Source organism: Elgaria multicarinata, chromosome 20, assembly GCF_023053635.1.
Source record: "Elgaria multicarinata webbii isolate HBS135686 ecotype San Diego chromosome 20, rElgMul1.1.pri, whole genome shotgun sequence".
NCBI classification, from domain to species: Eukaryota; Metazoa; Chordata; class Lepidosauria; order Squamata; family Anguidae; genus Elgaria; species Elgaria multicarinata.
In genome coordinates, this window is record NC_086190.1 from 19,310,948 (window position 1) to 19,327,666 (window position 16,719).

Genomic DNA, 16,719 nt, shown 5'->3' on the forward strand with positions numbered 1-16,719 from the left:
GGAACATGGGCAGGAGGGTGCTATTGCAGTTATGTGCTGCTTGTGCTACGATTGTGTGTGAGCAAAATGCTGGGCTGGATTGACCCTTGGCCTGATCCTGCCGGGCTCTCCTTGGCTATTCATGGCCTGGGAATATGGCCTTGCCCTTGGAGTGCTGGCCGTCTCATCTTCTCCTTTCCCCCCGCAACAGGGGTGGGCAACTTGGGCTATCTAGAACCCCGATCCTCTCTTACCATGCCGGCTACGGTTCATGGGAGCTGTAGGCCAAAGCTCCCGGAGGGTCCAAAGTCGCCCGCCCAGCCTGGCTCACAAGCTTCCTCCTCCTTGCTGGAGCCTGTGGGGGAAGGAGCCACACCGGAGGGGCTCCCTGAGGAAGCACAAGCCTCGTCACATCCCGTGGAAAGTCATAAACACACCCGGTGGAAATGGTGGTCGGGCCAGATTCAGAAATGGCAGAGAGGGAGCGGGCGAGGAGATAGGGGGACAGGAAAGCGCAGCTGATACCGGCCGGGGTGCGGGAGGCTGCCAGGGCCAGGGGAGGCTTCCATGCAGGGGTGCGTGTCTGTGCGCATGCGCGCCCGTGGGTCTGCAGAGCGAGGAGGGAGAGGGTCAGGATGTAGCCGGTTCCTCAGCGGAAAGCTTCCTTTGTCTGTTTGTTTTTTAGCCACCTTTGGAACCCCGATCTCTGCCCTGGGATCTATTTGGAGGCCAAGCATAATGTTTGTGCAAAGATGGACGGGAATCCGGCTTTCAGGAGGCAGATAATTACAGAGGAGCCCTTTCCGAAGAGAGGACTCCCCCCCCCCAACACACGCGCACACATTTTCTTGTCTCAGAGGCAGCAACGGCTGCACTTTGGCCCCACATAATGCTGGACGCCTGTCGATGGGGGACCAGAAGGACGTGTTTGAAAATCCATCCCTTCCTGTTATTTGAAATAACAGTTCTAATGCAGTGACACAGACGGTGTAGAATTGCCCTTCCTCTGCCTGCTTTTGGGCAGCTGTGCAGGGTTCCCCCCCCCCCCCCCCGTCTACTGTTTCTGTACAGGGGACAGAAGCTTGGGAGGTTAGCGTCAGGTAGCAAAGTATATTTTGAAGTCCTAAACCAACCTTCCCCATCCTGGAGCCCTGCAGATGTGTTAGGACTGTAAGTCCCGTCATTCCCAGTCAACAAGATGGGAGTTGTGGTCCAACGCTTCTGCAGGATGCAAAAGACTGTCCTAAACACTCTCTCTCTCTCTCTCTCTCTCTGGCTTGTACGTGTTTGGTGAATTACCTCAACACCCTGAGAAATAAAAACTTGGGTTTTAACAAAACAAAACAAAATGTATCCAGAAGTTCAAAGGCTTTTTATTCAGGATTATATTTGCTGAATCACATTCTCCAAGGAGCAGTCTGTGTCTCTCTCCTCCTGTGGTGACGATAGTGAAGTGGGGGGTGGCGGGTGAAGACACTGGAAAGCTTTTAAAAGTTATCTGCACTGAGGCTCCCAAGGAGAGGAATTTTTCCTCCTCATTTTTGAGCTTTGGAATTGAGGTTGTTTTTGAATGGGCGCCTGTCTCCCAAGAGCAGAGGAGGGGTCATAGAATCATAGAATAGCGGAGTTGGAAGGGGCCTACAAGGCCATCAAGTCCAACCCCCTGCTCAGTGCAGGAATCCACCCTAAAGCATCCCTGACAGATGGTTGTCCAGCTGCCTCTGGAAGGCCTCTAGTGTGGGAGAGCCCACCACCTCCCTAGATAACTGGTTCCATTGTCGTACTGCTCTAACAGTCAGGACATTTTTCCTGATGTCCAGCCGGAATCTGGCTTCCTGTCACTTGAGCCCGTTCTTCCATGTCCTGCACTCTGGGAGGATCAAGAAGAGATCCTGGCCCTCCTCTGGCTAGGCTGGGGCAGGTCACTGAACTTGGCAGAAGCCTCATCTGAAACCACATTCTTGTGAGTCAAGTGAAGGTCCCAGGACTGCTGCTCCCATGTGACGGCTAACGATTTGGATGGCTTTAAAAGGGGGGTTGGATCAATTCCTGGAGGAGGAGGAGGAGAAGGCCATCACTGGCTACTAGCCCTGATGGCTGCGTGCTACCTCCGGTACTCCAGCAGTAAGCCTGGGTGCACCAGTTGCTGGGGAACATGGTTGTCCTGCTTGTGGGTTGACAGCGGGTTGTCCACTGTGGGAACCGAGTGTTGGACTAGAGGACCCTTGGCTTGATCCAGCCTCAGGGCTCTTCTCATGCGATCCGTGACCCTTCCTCGCCACGGCTCCGTTTCCCCCCCTTCCACCTCCTCTTCCTTTGGAGCAAGGGGACCTTGCTTGACTGTGGGTTTCCGTCCTTCTTGATTAAACTCTGGTGTTTACTCTGGGGCCGGAGGGGAAGATTGATGGTGCCGGGAGCCGTCCATTTCCTCGCCTTCCTTTGTGGGGCCTGAGTCAGTGTCGGAGAAGGAAGCACATTGTTGTCACTCGGGAACCTTGAGTGGTTGTCTGCGATGTTTGCTGGAAGTGGAGGGGAGGTCAAGCACCGAGGGGCAAGTCTGTCTCTCTCCTCTGAGAAGCAGGAAGCCGGCAAATGAGTTGACGGGACCCGGGAAGCACCGGGCAAAATGTGGAGCCAAACTGGAAACGCGGAAAGAACGTTCTTGTTCCGCCTGGGAACATCTCAGACACCTTGTGCTGCTTTATGGGTCCTTTATGAAGCCGGAATCGAAAGCTAAGGAGGGGTGGGGGGCAGGCAGGAAGAGAGTTTGAGTTATACGGGACCTCTGAGGCTCTCGTCCGTGTTTAGGAGGGATGCCTCTTTGCTGTGCGTTGCCAGTTCAGCCGCTTCCGCAGGACAATTTCAGGAAACGAGTCAAGGCCGCAAGGACCCGGGCCCTCCGGCCTTTAAATAGCCACGCTGCTTGCTGTGGGCTTTGCTGCCATTGTTCTGGTGGGAGGGCAGACTTTGGGGCAGGGGGGGTGGGGGTGGGAAACCCACTTTTCCAGGTGGCGATGGGATCCTTGCGGCAGGGCCTTGCAAAACTGTGTGGTGGGGAAGCTCACAGGCAGCTCAGTTCTGTGTCTCTAGTCGCGCCTTAGATCCTAGACAGCAAATGAATAAATCAAATGAGGGAAATACATTTATTTACTTAAGTATTTTTTTTTATCCCGCTCCACCGCCAAGAAAGGCCTGCAGAGCAACTGAACATGCGATCAGTAAAATAAGACTTACAATCTGAAAAGTCACGACACGCAAGGAAAGAAGAATAGGGAGGGAAGAGGAAGAAAATGTCTTCCAGCAGAGCTGTTGGAATGACCCTGCTTCCTCCTCTCATCTCCCTCTGAACAGCCCGCTGGAATAGCTGCTGGGTGGGGGGCAGCTGAAATGTTATCTGTGTGCAGTTTTTTTTTTTTAAATTTGCAAAACTTGAATCTCCATGGAAGAGATTTTGCTTGCGATGGCCACCAATTTGGATGGCTTTAAAAGGGGGTTGGATAAATTCCTGGAGGAGACGGCTATCCATGGCTACTAGCCCTGATGGTTGTGTGCTATCTCCGGTATTCGAGGCAGTAAGCTTGTGTGCACCAGTTGCTGGGGAACATGGGCAGGAGGGTGCTGTGGCACCATGTCCTGCCTTGTTCATCCCTGGCCGATGGCTGGTGGGCCACTGTGTGAACAGAGATCTGGACTAGATGGACCCTGGGTCTGACCCAGCATCAGGGCATTTCTGATGTTCTCATTATGTTTAACCCCATCTTCTTGGGCTGCCATCTCTTCTTTGTTACCAACCCACTGAATGCAATCCTATACACACTTACCTGGGAGTAAGTGAACTTAGTGAGGTGTATTTATATATTTATTTATTTATTACATTTCTATACTGTCCAATTGCTGATGTTCTCTGAGTCGACGTGAATACAGTTGCATTGCATAGCAATTAATCCGTCAGATGAATCCGTTTTGTTAAAAAAAACCTTTCGATCGAGAAGAAAGATGGCCGTTTTTTTAAAGAAAAGAATATGGGATGTCCGCTAAGAGGATGTCTTCGATCACATACTTTTGCATTGTGTTTCGTTTTTGGTTTTACTTGTCGTTTTATTTTTATTTGGGTTGGTTTATTAGGATTTGTATCGTGCCCTTAAAAACGTTTTCCCAGTGTGGGGCTGACAACATCATAAAAGGAGTAATGTTATTATTTTTAAAAAGAACACAGATGAAAAACAACCTGCAGAACCAAGGTTGGGATCATAACAGTCAGTGAAAACCCCTAAAATGCCATCAGAGATCAAAACCGCAATTTGAACTGCTTCGGAAACGAAAAACGAAAACTCTTCCCCTGGCACCGAAGGCTTTTTTTTGCTTGGGAAGAATTGTTTCCCTCTGCTTTTGATCGAATTTAATTGCTTTGATCAATCAGCCAGAATTCATACTGTTACCGAAATTTCAGTCGATTAATCCAGCGGCGGCAATGTTTGAGCGTAGGTGAAGTTTTTAGGGAGGCTGAGATGCCGCCCCAGTGCCAAGAACTGCAAAGATTTAAAACCGAGTGAACACTTCCTTTTAAACCAGCCACCTTCCCCAACCTGGGGCCCTCCAGATGTGTTGGCCGTGGACCACGCTGTCTGGGGGGGCGGATGGAGCTGTAGCCGAACACATCTGGAGAGCATCAAGTTGGAGAAGTCTGGTTTTCAACGATGCGCCCGCCTTCTCCGTTTTCGGGGGCCCAGGTGGCAAAGTTCTTGTTTGGAGGTACCGGTTCTTTTGCCGCCGCCGCTGCTGCTGCAGCTACCCAGATTCCTAAAAGGAGCTCCGGGTCAGCTTTCTGCAGTGAATCCTTTCCCCAGATGTGTTGCATGTTAAACACAGACCAGGATTCGGCAGTGAAGTAAATGTTTCCTGGCTGCAGGGAAGGAGCGAGTGGAGACGTTGCTTCCCAGAGGAAGAGAGAGAGAGAGAGAGAGAGAGAGAGAGAGAGAGAGAGAGAGAGAGAGAGAGAGAGAGAGAGAGGAGTGCATGTCTGTGCTCCTGCCCTTGACTTCCACCCTGTCTACTACGTGAGGAGCCGCCCCGTCGCCCATACCTAGGTCCCTCCACCCTGCCAGCCCCCATCTCCGCCACGGGCAGCTGCCGCCTTTGCCCGCTCCTTCCTTTGTAGCCAGTGCCAAGGAAGCCTTCCTGCGTTTCGGCATCCTTTTCTCCGTGCCGCAGGGCAGGGATTTCAACATTGACTCGGGGACTTACCTGCCTGCTTAGCCGGTCAGACTTGCACGTGGGTTTTCCCCACAGTCTCTCTCCGTCTCTTCCAGATTATTCACAGCTTGAACTTTGCATGTTACAGTGCACATTCACAGGTTAGGGTGGGGGAACCCGCCGCCATCCAAACGCTGTTGGACTCCGACTCCCAGCATCCACGACCATTGGCCGAATTCCATTTCGGAGACGCTCCCGGGGAGATGTGCGCGAAGGAGGCCCAAATTACGGGGGGGAAATCCTAGCATGCTGTCGCTTAAAGCATCCCCTGCCTGTAAAGGAGCCTTGCTGTTGAACCTTGTAATTTGGGGGGGGGGGGAGGACAAGGAAAGGCTTAGAAACCCCCCCAAGTGGCCAGGGGGGGGAATGTGTTGTGGCCGCCTATGGCCCCCCCAGGAAGGCTGGCTTTGGCCCTCTCGCCTTCAGCTGGAGCGGGATGGGTGTGTGTGGGTGTGTGCCCACGCGGGAGAAAGCCCACCTTGGGCTCACGGCACCAAGACTTGACGCCCCCTCCCTGGGTCCGCGGGAAAGCCTGCCGGTAAGGAAGGCCCCAGCTGCTGCCTCCGTGCCGCGAAGGGCTATTTTTTCCTGTCGTCGTTTGGCGGCATGAGCTCATGCTTTGTCTCAAATAGACCCCTGTTTCCCCCTCCATCCCTTTCTGGGGCGACAGGTGCAAAGGGTCTGGGCTAGGGGAAGGGGGGCACGGATCCTCTTTCCTTGCTTCCCACGGCCAGCTTGGGGGGGGGGGATCTGGTTTTTCAGAAGGAGGCCCCTGTAGGGTGTGCAGGACACAGAAGTCGGGATCTCGCTTCTTCCCCAAGATCCGAGAACCGGCAGCCATCCTGGGCTCCTCTCTCCTGCCCGGGCCTCCTCCGCTCGCAGGGACGGCTGCGTCACCCTCCCTGCCCTCTCTGTGTGCCGCCCAGGAAGTCAGCAATGGTTCTCATAACTAGTCCAGCAACTATGACATGAGAATGTGCAACAGCTGAAATTCTCACTTCAATACAGCTGTTTAAGCACAGAGGGGGCCGTGTCTGAGGCGGAATCGGGGTGGGGGGGGGGAGACCACAGCGCAGCCAAAGGTGATGAACTGGCAGAGAGGGAGTCAGGTGGGAGGGGCGCTTCCCCCCATGTGGCCCGGAAAAGTCGACGCTCTTGGCACAAGCCCTAATTTAATGTGGGCTGAGCAACCCCCCTACTTTGGATTAGCCAGTCTGCACTGAAGCCTTCGGCTACTTACTACACACGGGCTTATATCAAGTCAGACCCTTGGTCCAGCTAGCCCTGTATCGTGGACACGGACTGGCAGCAGCCGCTCTCCTGCGTTACCGGCAGGAGTTTTTCCAGCCCTACCTGGAGATGCCGGGGATCGAACCTGAGACCTTGTACATGCGAAGCAGGAGCTCCACCACTGAGCTACAGGCTCTCTCCCGCAAAAGCATAGCCAATCAGTTCAGGCATAACCTATCAGTGATCCTGCATGCAAATCCTTCTCCATGCAAAGCAGGGACTCTGTCCCTGAGCTACAGCCTCTTCCCCGAAAGCATAGCCAATCAGTGAAGGCATAACCTATCAGTGATCCTGCATCTTGCTACCTGGAGATGCTGAGCATCCTTTCGGCTGGCTACGATGAAGGTTCCTTTTCCCAGCTCCAGTCCTGTCCCTATCCACCATCCCTGCCCTTGGCCTTCCCCAACCCTTCTCAGTCGTCCCTCTGCCGGTGCAGTCTCGCTTGCACTTGCACCACAGCGGGTGGCACCTCTTGCGCCAGGAGCCCTCCAGCTGGTGCCGAGGCCGCTTGGAAGGAGCCTCTGGCCGGCACAGGCCACTGCAAGCCAGCGCAGGGGAACCGGTGCTCTCCGGCGTAGCCCTGGAGGCTGGCATGGTGCCCTGCTGGCATTTGCAGGCGGCATGGTTCGCTGGGCCTTGTTTCCCCTCTTCCTTTTCACGCCCTTTCAGGCGGTCCGGCACGATTAAACCCCCTTTTATCTCTCTGGCCCTCTCCTTTGTCCAGGGCCCGATCAGCCTTTAATAATGTAGCCAGAAGTGTTTGCACAGGAAAATGCTGCCGTGACGAATTCCTGCTGCGGTCTGTTGCCCCGGATAGCTCCACTGCCAAAGGCCCATGGGGGGGGGGGGGAGGCCAGTTTTTCCCACCTGAGCAGCGAGGGCACCGCTGGGGCTCAGGGCTGGCCAGAGGAGGCGGATGGAGAAGCCCATGGAGAACGGGGGGGGGCTAAGGGAGGAGGGGGCCGGTGCGCTGAGCGCTCTGCAGCGCTGAACTCGGATGACCTCCTGGGGCACAGAAACTGCTCCTAGGGGTGCAGCCATGCGGTTAGATGCGCATAGTCAAACTATGGAACTCTCTACCACAAGATGTGGTGATGGCCACTGACTTGGATGGCTTTTAAAAGGGGGGTGGACAAATACCTGGAGAAGGAGAAGGCGATCCAGGGCTACTAGCCCTGATGGCTGTGTGCTACCTCCAGTATTTGAGGCAGTGAGCCTGGGTGCACCAGTTGCTGGGGAACAGGGGTGGGAGGGTGCTGTTGCACCATGTCCTGCTTTGTGGTCCTTGGTTGACAGCTGGTTGGCCCCTGTGTGAACAGAGTGCGGGATTAGATGGACCCTGGGTCTGATCCGGCCTCTGGGCTCTTGTGATGTGCTTAACCACGGCCACCTCTCCCACCACCCAGGTGGACCTTAATTTGTTGGGCTCTGGGTCTCCCTAGAAATCTCTGCCTCTGGCTCGATTACTGCAACAACAGCCTTCGGCCTATGCTCAGAGGCACCCTCTCCACACTTCTTTTTTTTATCCACGTGTCCTGGCTCAAATGCATGTCCTCTGGAGCTTGGCAAGGCTGCCTCCCCTGGGCCTCCTTCCCTGGCCCGGGGAATTTAGCAGGATGAAGTCCCGACGAGGGGACCGGTGGTGGCGATCGGCTGCGAAACCCTGGCCCCAGAGGCCGGGACTGAGGCCGGCCGGCCTTGCTCCCTTCCTGGCCTGGAGGTTCGCAAGAGCCTTCCCGCCGCAGGGCGGCTTGGGACCTGGGCCGTGGGAGGCCAGTTGGAGAGATGAGCTCACTGTCTCCCCCTCCTCAGCGCTGGGGCGCGGAGATGACTCCGGCTCTCAGTAATGTCTGTGAGGGGCCTGCCAGGAGGCTGCTGCAGCTGCAAGGCAGGAGGAGGGGGCGGCCGGCCGGCCGGCCAGAGGTGAGGGCTCTCCTGTGTGCAGTGGACGGCCGCCAGTTGGCCACGTCGCCCGCCAGCAGAGGTGGCTGCGGGAACGCTCCTTGGCGTGCGTGCATGCGCTCGGCCTGAACTCGCTCACGTCCCTGAGCTGCTGTGCAGATGCGCAGCAAACCCTTGCGTAACCGCCAAGCACTCGCACACATGCACGCAGGCACAACCTCAGCGGGCTGGGAGCTTTGCCCTTTGGGCCCCGGAAACCAAACAGGGCCACTGCTGAGACGTGGAGCGAGGGCCTTACGTGGCCCTTCCGTCAGCGCCACCCTCAGCAAGAGAGTTGCTTTTTCGCAATGCCACACGTGCAAACGGCGCGTATTTCCATGGCATCAATTGGCATCCGTGGTCCTGCCTCCAGGAATCGACTCTGAGCTTGACAGAGCTACACCAGAGCCCCTCGGCCTCACTCTGGCTCTGCTTCTGGGGCGCCTGAGGTTTCACCAGTAAATGCTCAGATTCCCTTCAAAACGAGCACAGCCGTAAGAACTAGAGATTTCCCTTTGTTTTTAAAAAGGGAATCTCCGTTTGTGGGTTGTTGGCTTTTCCCTGTGGCGTCTTTCTACCTGATTCTGTCTAGTTCAGCTTACGGGGGGGAAATACACAACTTCCGGTTCCAAGAATGTACATTTGTAATCCCACGACGGGTGCCCTTCCAGGCTCCTTTTGCGTTCTGAAAATTTTGCCTGTGCTCGTGAGATGCTCCCCTCCTTAGAACAATCATCTTCTCTGCCCATCACAGCGGCTCACACCATTAAAGAACAGGTAACGACCGGAAGAATCTTGCAGCAACAGAAAGGCAAAGAGATTTGTTACGGCAGAAGTTTTGTGTGTGTGTGTGTGCATGCGTGATGGGCTATCCTCGGCCGGCCGAGATCTATCTATCTATAGAAAGAAAAATAAATGGTAAACAATGACCCGGAAGCCCAGGAAATGGAAAAAGGCTCAGCCTGTGACGCTTCCATACAAAGCTCAAATGTATACAAAATAAGTGCAGTAACCATGTACAACAGCCGTCATTGGCGATAACGTAATCTTCCTTGCTTTGTTGTGCCACATTTAGCACCTGTAGTGGGAGAGAGAAAGCCCTGGTCTTGGTTGAGCCCTAAGCAAGTAGAGTCAAACTGATAAATTCTAATTCTGCAATCTGACGCTGGAGTCTCTTTTTGACGCTGTTTTGCTGAGGCATGGTGATTTTATGGGGTGCAACAGAGTGTTCTGAGAGACTGAGGTGTTCTCTCTCTGGTTTCAGCATGTCACCATTTTTGATGTTAGGTTAGTGTCTGCTTAAGCTTTTGCACAGAGCGTTGGTCAGTGACCTCTTTGTCCTAGGCAGGCAGCAAAAGGTCACCGATGGCATGTTTTGTGACTGAATTAGGCCCTTTTTGCCCTTACAGAGATTCTTGTTAAGAGATGATCTTTTGCTGTCATGGTATCGTTGTCCAAAACGCCTACAAGGAGAGGGGAAATTATGTGTTGGGTTTCTTATCACGGCCTCCTAGCTGGCCCCAATTTCTTGTTACACATATGGGTATCTGTAGCCAGTGTGCTAACGTCTTAGGTCCTTGGGAATTGAGATGGTTAAATTTATGCTGTGTCTGAGGGGTGGGGAATGAGTGGCTCTTCTAGATGGACAGCTCCTACTCAAAGGCCTTGTGTAGCTCTTCCCTCCTCGCTGGGTATTTTCCAGGAACGGGAAAAGTCGGAGGAAGCACTGGGAAATCACGGGAGGTTCATGAGTTGGGGACGGGGACGCTTGTGGATCCCTGTAACATTCCATGAACGAGGCAGAGCGATGGCAGGAGAACAACCTTGCCTGGAAGCGTAAGAACGCAAGAAGTGCCCTACTGGATCAGACCGAGGGTCCATCTAGTCCAGCGCCCAGGCTAGTTGGGACAAGTGAGAAACGTCCCCTCTCTCGGTCCTGGGCTTTGTGGTTGTTAAACAGGAGGAGGGGGCAGAGGCCGGGCTCTCTGGAGGTCTCTGGAACGCTGCAGCGCTGCAGTTTCTCCATTGGGCCGTGGCTGAAGTGAACTTTCTGTGTTGCAGGAGACCCAACAGGCTAGCTGCAGGTCCGTTCCTTGGGGTGAACCCCTATTCCTCCTCCTCCTCCTCCTCCCCCCAACACTAAGCACAACCACTTTGTAGGTGTAATGTAGCTCAGTGGCAGAGCCCCTGTTTTGCAGGCAGAAAGTCCCAGGTTCGATCCCCGGCATCTCCAGGTTGTGAGATGCAGGATCCCTGATAGGCTATGCCTTCACTGATAGGCTATGCTTTGGGGGCAGAGGCTGTAGCTCAGTGGTGGAGCCCCTGCTTTGCAGGCAGAAAGTCCCAGGTTCGATCCCCGGCATCTCCAGGTTGTGAGATGCAGGATCCCTGATAGGCTATGCCTTCACTGATAGGCTATGCTTTGGGGGCAGAGGCTGTAGCTCAGTGGTGGAGCCCCTGCTTTGCATGGAGAAGGTCCCAGGTTCGATCCCCAGCATCTCCAGGTAGCGAGATGCAGGATCCCTGATAGTCTGTCCCTGAACTGATTGGCTATGCTTTTGGGGGAGAGGCTGTAGCTCAGCGGTAGAACTCCTGCTTTGAATGCAGAAGGTCCCAGGTTCGATCCCCGGCATCTCCACCTAGGGCTGGGAAAACTCCTGCCTGAGACCCTGGAGAGCCACAGCTGCCAGTCAGTGCATGCAATACTGGGCTAGATGGACCCAGACTCGGTCTAAGGCAGCTTCCGATGTTCCTACACTGTTCAGAACTGTGAGGTATCTTTAGGGCGATGGAGCATGTGCTTCGCTTGCAAACATCTCCATGTTTGATCACCAACTTCTCCTGTATAAGGCAGTTTCCTGTGTGCCTGTCACCGTCCTTTGTTCCTTTCCCCCCAGTGACTTGATCTTAAGCCCCTTATCGAAACCACTCGCAGCCAACTCAGCCTGCCAAGAGCCCTTCAGCTTGGCCACTTGACTTCGAGTGGTCCCTGTGCGGCAGGCTGGGTGGCTCGCTGAATCCCGGCTTCACGTGGCCGTTGCTGAACTTGCTCCTAGGCTGTGACCTCCCGGACCCAGGAGGCCTTTTTCTCAAGTGCCGCGGACGGTTTCCGACTCCCGCTCGTCTCCCTGTGGCCTGAGCTGGCGCTGGGGCGTCCTGCCCAGCAGCGGGGGTGGGGACGGGACTTTAAACGCCGCTCGTTCTTTCTCTGCACCTCTCCGGAGTAGGAGGAGGAACGTTCTGGGTGTCTTCGCACATCAGTGCTGGAGGAATTGGTGGAAGGGGGAAGAGAAGGAATGCAAAGGGGAGCTCCGTGCCCCAGGAGGAGAAGCAATATTGGCACGGGATGGTCCTGGGGGTGAGAAACGTGCCCGCCGGGAGATGGGAGCTGTCCTCCCCGCCAACCTCCGCTCCGCTTTCCGTCGCAGGTGACGCAGGCCTCCAAACAGCAGGATGGAGACACAGAAGACACGGAATCGGAGGCGGTGCGCCGGCGCTGGAGGAGCTACGTGGACCTTTCCGACGATGAGGATCTGCTAGCGGATGAGGCGTCCGGAGGTGAGGGGGTGGCGCTGGGGCCGGAGGGAAAGCTTCCTCCTGCAGAGGGTGGGCTTTCCCATGATGCATCGCTCCGCAGCTCCGTGGTGCTGGCAAAACAGCTCTTTGGGGAGCAGGGGAAAAACCCCTTGCGTTTGAGCCTCTGGGAGGGGGCTTCCAGGCCAGGGGGAGCGTCGGAGGGCTCCGTGCCTACTGCTGCGGAGGGTTCGCTTGCAGACCTTCCCTTCGGGGAGCTGCGGCCCCGGGCCTCCGCCTTCGCAGGCCGGAAGCCACCGCTGGCTCCTCGTCACTCTTTGGGTGGATGCTCACAGCGCCTCTTGCTTTTCCTCGCAGACGGCTACGGCAGCGGGGAGAATGGCAGCGGGACGACCTCTATGGTCAAACCTCCGATCGCTGGAACGCCCCTCCCTGCCACAGGTAAGAGGAAGGGATGTCACTCAGCCTGGCATGGACTCGATGGACCCTTGGTCTGACCCAGCATGGCCCTGCTGATGTGCTGATGTGCTGATGGCATGCAGAAGGCCTTTGGGGGGGAGGGTTTCCCAGCACACCCCCAGCTTGAACGCATCTTGGATAACAGGTCTTCGAAATAACTCTGCCCCCACCCCCTCCCAATCTATCTCCTGTCAGACGGGTCCCCGGCCTTTTGGGGTCGGCGAACATAGTTGCAATTCTGAGCCAGTGTCACGGGCACTCTCACAAAATGGCCGCCGTGGTGGGGCGGGGCTTGCCCATTCATGAAACGGCTGCCTTGGTGGGCACGGCCGGTCGTAAAAAAACCACACATCACTCCTTTCCCAGAAGGCAAAGCGGCGAGGCTAAAAGAAAAAGCTAACTTTCCCGAGAATCTCTGTCACAAAGACGTCGGGCGCCTGAGCTCTCAATGGCAAAACCCACCGCTCCTTGGAACCCAAGTCGAGATGGTGCTGGCCGGTGGCACATCCCTTTGCCAGCAAACCCAATTCATCATCTTCTACTGTTAAAAAATAAATTAAAGGCCGTGAGGGGTGGAGGGCCTCGTGGGTGGCGAGGGAGGTGTCCGCGGGCAGAGCTCTGCCCGTCGTCACGCAGCAGAGACTCCGCCAGGGTTCATTACTGGCTGGGTAGACCAGTGTGCAGAGAAACTGTTCCCCACCCGGAATGAGGCGGGGCCTGGATGGGTCCCTTGCGGCTCCAGTTAGAAGAGTTTAGAAAGACCCTCCCCGGCTCAGGGCCTGGAGAGCCGCCACTGCCCGGCAGGGTCCACGCTACTGAGCCAGATGGACCCAGGGTTTGACTCACTAACAGGCCGCTTCTCAGGTTCCTGTTTGAATGAGCCCTTTATAGAGAGCCATGAGGACTAGCAACTTAGGGAAAGGCTAAGGGAAAGGCTTTGCACGCAGGTTCCATTCCCGGCGTCTCTGGGGAAGCTCCTGCCAGAAGTCCTGGAGGACCGGGGCTGCCGGTCAGGACTGACCATCCTGGGCCAGAGGGACCCAGGGGAAGGCCGCGTCCTGCGTCTTCTTCCCATCAGGCCTTGCTCCGTCGGGGCATCTGGTTTGTGCTGGCAAGCGGCGGAGCATGTGTGCCGGATCGTGCCTCTGAGCTGCGGACAGCCAAGTCCTGGAGGAGCGTTCCGGAACCTCTGGCCAGATGTGTCTCCGCCAGCTCCGGCCAGACCCCGGGTAGGGTGTGGGGGCGTTTCTGGAACACACAGAGGCCTGTCTGCCTGGAGCACACCCACATCAGAGGGGGCCTGTGAGAAGGACGGTCCCACCACACTGGGGAGAGAAGCCAGGAGCGGATGTGTCTCTGGCTTATTCCAGGCCTAGCTGTCAGCTTCCGAGACGGGGAGAGAAGCAGCAGAGCCCCTATCCTGACCAGCTGCTTGGTCTTTGTAAAGCCAACTGAACAGGAGGAGCTTCATAGGGCCACCGTTCGCCTTCCGGCTTAGGTAAGGAGCAGGGCCTTCTGCCCTTGCACAGCGCAGCCCGTCCGCTCGGGAGCAAAACTGCCGAGGTGACGGCGATGATCCCTCCTGCCGAAAGGAGGCTGGGGTTTGCAGCCCCTTAGGGGATGAGCCGTGGGGCAGACGAAAAGCCCCAGTATCCGGCACCGCCTCTTTAAAAAGATAGGGTGACCCTATGGAAAGGAGGACAACGGCTCCTGTATCTTTATCAGTTGTGTAGAAAAGGGAATTTCAGCAGGTGTCGTTTGCATGCACGCAGCACCTACTGAAGTTCCCTCTTCATCATAACTGTTAAAGCTGCAGGAGCCCAGCCCTCTTTTGTATCTGGTCACTCTAGTACAGCTCCTGCAGCTTGAACTGTTGTGATGAAGAGGGAAATTCACCAGGTGCTGCAGGTGTACAAATGACACCTGCTGAAATTCCCTTTTCTAGGCAACTGTTAAAGATACAGGAGTCCTGTCCTCCTTTCCGTAGGGCCACCCTAAAGAAATCAGGTAGCAAAGGATGGGGAAGACACACCCACACCCACACGCACACACAGACACGCACACTTCTCATCCTGAGACCTAGGAGGTCCGCCAGGGCTGATGCCCCATCCTCTGAGAATCCCAGCCCCCTCGCAGGAAACAGCAGCGGCCATCAAAGAGAGCTGAAGCTGGCTTTAAAAGGAGCGCAGGCGGCCCTGATCCTGGGGACATCGGGAGACGGAAGCCCCCCACCCCCCCCATTGCAACCCTGCACGCTTCAGGGGCGACCCCTGCAATGGGAACGTGTCGCGGAAGGAGGCGGAGTAGGGCGGGGCTCCTGGTCTGCTTTCGGAAGCAACGGGAGAGCCGTAAAACGCCCCTCCCCACACATGCCCCTTCGCCCTCCTTGCACGCCCCCTGCTCTGTGGCTTGCACCCTTCCTCGCCCCGCGACCGCTACCCCATTCGTTGCCTCCTCCTCCTCCTCCTCCTCCTCCTCACGCTGTGCCTAAGCAGATCCATTCCTTTCCTTTCCTTTCCGCTCTTCCTCCCTGCTGCTCAGCCTAAAAAGGGCTCCTGGGGGCGGCTCACACGCAAACCCGCAAAGGCGAGGCGGCCCCTGCTCACGGGCTGGCAGCCCATAAAGACCCGACATGCAAGCAAAGCGAGAGGGGGGTGAGGGGGGGGGAACGCAGTGGCCTTTCAGCAGGGCTGGATGAATGGCCCGGGTTCCTCTTTCGTTTCCCTCCGCACAGCCACAAAAAGAGGAAAAGGTTAGGGGACGTTCTTCATTGCCCAGGACTTGGAAAGGCGCTGGCACGAGAGGCGGCCTCTTGGCTCACCTCCGCTGCGGCAGCCCGGCGCTAGGCAATGCGTCCCTCCACGCCCAGCGCCAGGGCCCCTTGGATTCGTGGGGCGTCTCTGTCCTCCAGGTTTGGGGAGGGGGGGTTGTGCAGGGGGAGGCAGGGAGGGAAGGAGCCCGAGTGCCGTGTTCACTGACAGCGGCCCACCCACCGACTCTCCCCGGACCGCTGGGGAACAGATGCCTGCGTTGTGCAGGCGCTTTATTTTAAGAAATCCCTTCATTTTGACATTTGGGTTGGGAAACCCCAGACCGGCTCCACTCCCACGAGGCATTCCAGGGAGAGGCGGGGGCTGCGCGGGAGAGGCTCCGGCTGGAGGCGCCTCCTGGCTTTCTCCTTATCTGTGGGGCAGGGAAGCTCCCCCAGCTGGGGGTGGAAATCGACGGGGGGACGGGACGGGGGGGACTCCAGTTCCCCTCCCTGTGGGACTTCCTCTGGACTACCTAACCCTTGACAGCAGTGTTCCCTTGGACGCACCATGGGCCTGGGTCCCCTCCCCACCGCTGCTGGACACCCCCCCGCACACATAGCCGGCCCGCCCGCCGGCCCCCAAATAAGCTGGGTTTTGAGTGGGGAAGGCCACGTTTATTCCTAGTGGGAAAGTATAGCTCAGTTTGCCTTTCCCGCTGGCCGGGGAGCTGCAGCTGTTTGTGGCAGGGCAGGAGGGTGGGTGGGTGTGTCTTTGTGGGGGGGACACCTTTTGCTCTGGTAAGCAAGGGGGGGGAACTTCAAGGGAAACCACGCCACAGTCGGAGCTGTGCTTAGCTCCCTCGGAGCTCCCAACGGAGCAGGAGAGGCACCACACGTGGGTGGGCGGGTGTGTTGGGGCTGGGAGACGCACTTCTAGGGCCCACGTGAGGGAGAGGAAGATCCCGGGGGCCCGGGGGGGGGGCGCCAGAGCAGTCAGCATGCCCAGAATCTCGGGGTGCTTCCGCACGGAGGGCTCCTAGCACCACCCATCAGAAGAGGGCGTGGGGGACGGTTCCGTCTTTTCCTCCTGAATGGGGTGTTCAGAAGATAGGCAGGAGGAAGCAGTGGGAAGAGCAGGGGAGGGTTCCGAGTGGGGGTCCTGGACATCCCCCCCTCCATGTAAAATTCTGTGGAATTCTTCATCTCCCTTTGCTCCGGCCCCACATCTGTGGTTGGGCACCGCACCTGCGCCAATAACGAAACCTTTCCTTCCTTCCTTCCTTCTTCGCTCTTCTCTCTCCTTTTTCTCTGCATCTTCTCTGTTTTCTCTTATTTGTTCTCTTTTCTCCTTATCTTTTCTCCCTTCTCTTCTCTTTTCTCTTCTTCTCTTTTCTCTTCTTCTCTTCTCTTTCTTGCCTTCTCTTCTCTGTCTTCTCTTTTCTCTTCTTCTCTTTCTTGCTTCTCTTTTCTCTTCTTCTCTTCTTTCTTGCCTTTTCTTTTCTCTCTCGCCT

General features: G+C 56.3%; 1 protein-coding gene across 1 annotated transcript in view; it reads left to right on the forward strand.

The window, feature by feature from the left end:
• The first annotated feature begins 11,901 nt into the window (after positions 1-11,901).
• Positions 11,902-16,719, forward strand: part of HSPG2 (heparan sulfate proteoglycan 2) — a 76,941-nt gene continuing 72,123 nt past the window's right edge. Inside the window, exons 1-2 of the mRNA XM_063145351.1 lie at positions 11,902-12,021; positions 12,355-12,438. Coding sequence (XP_063001421.1) covers positions 12,396-12,438 — 43 coding nt within the window. The 5' untranslated portion in view covers positions 11,902-12,021; positions 12,355-12,395. The remainder of the gene's footprint in view (positions 12,022-12,354; positions 12,439-16,719) is intronic.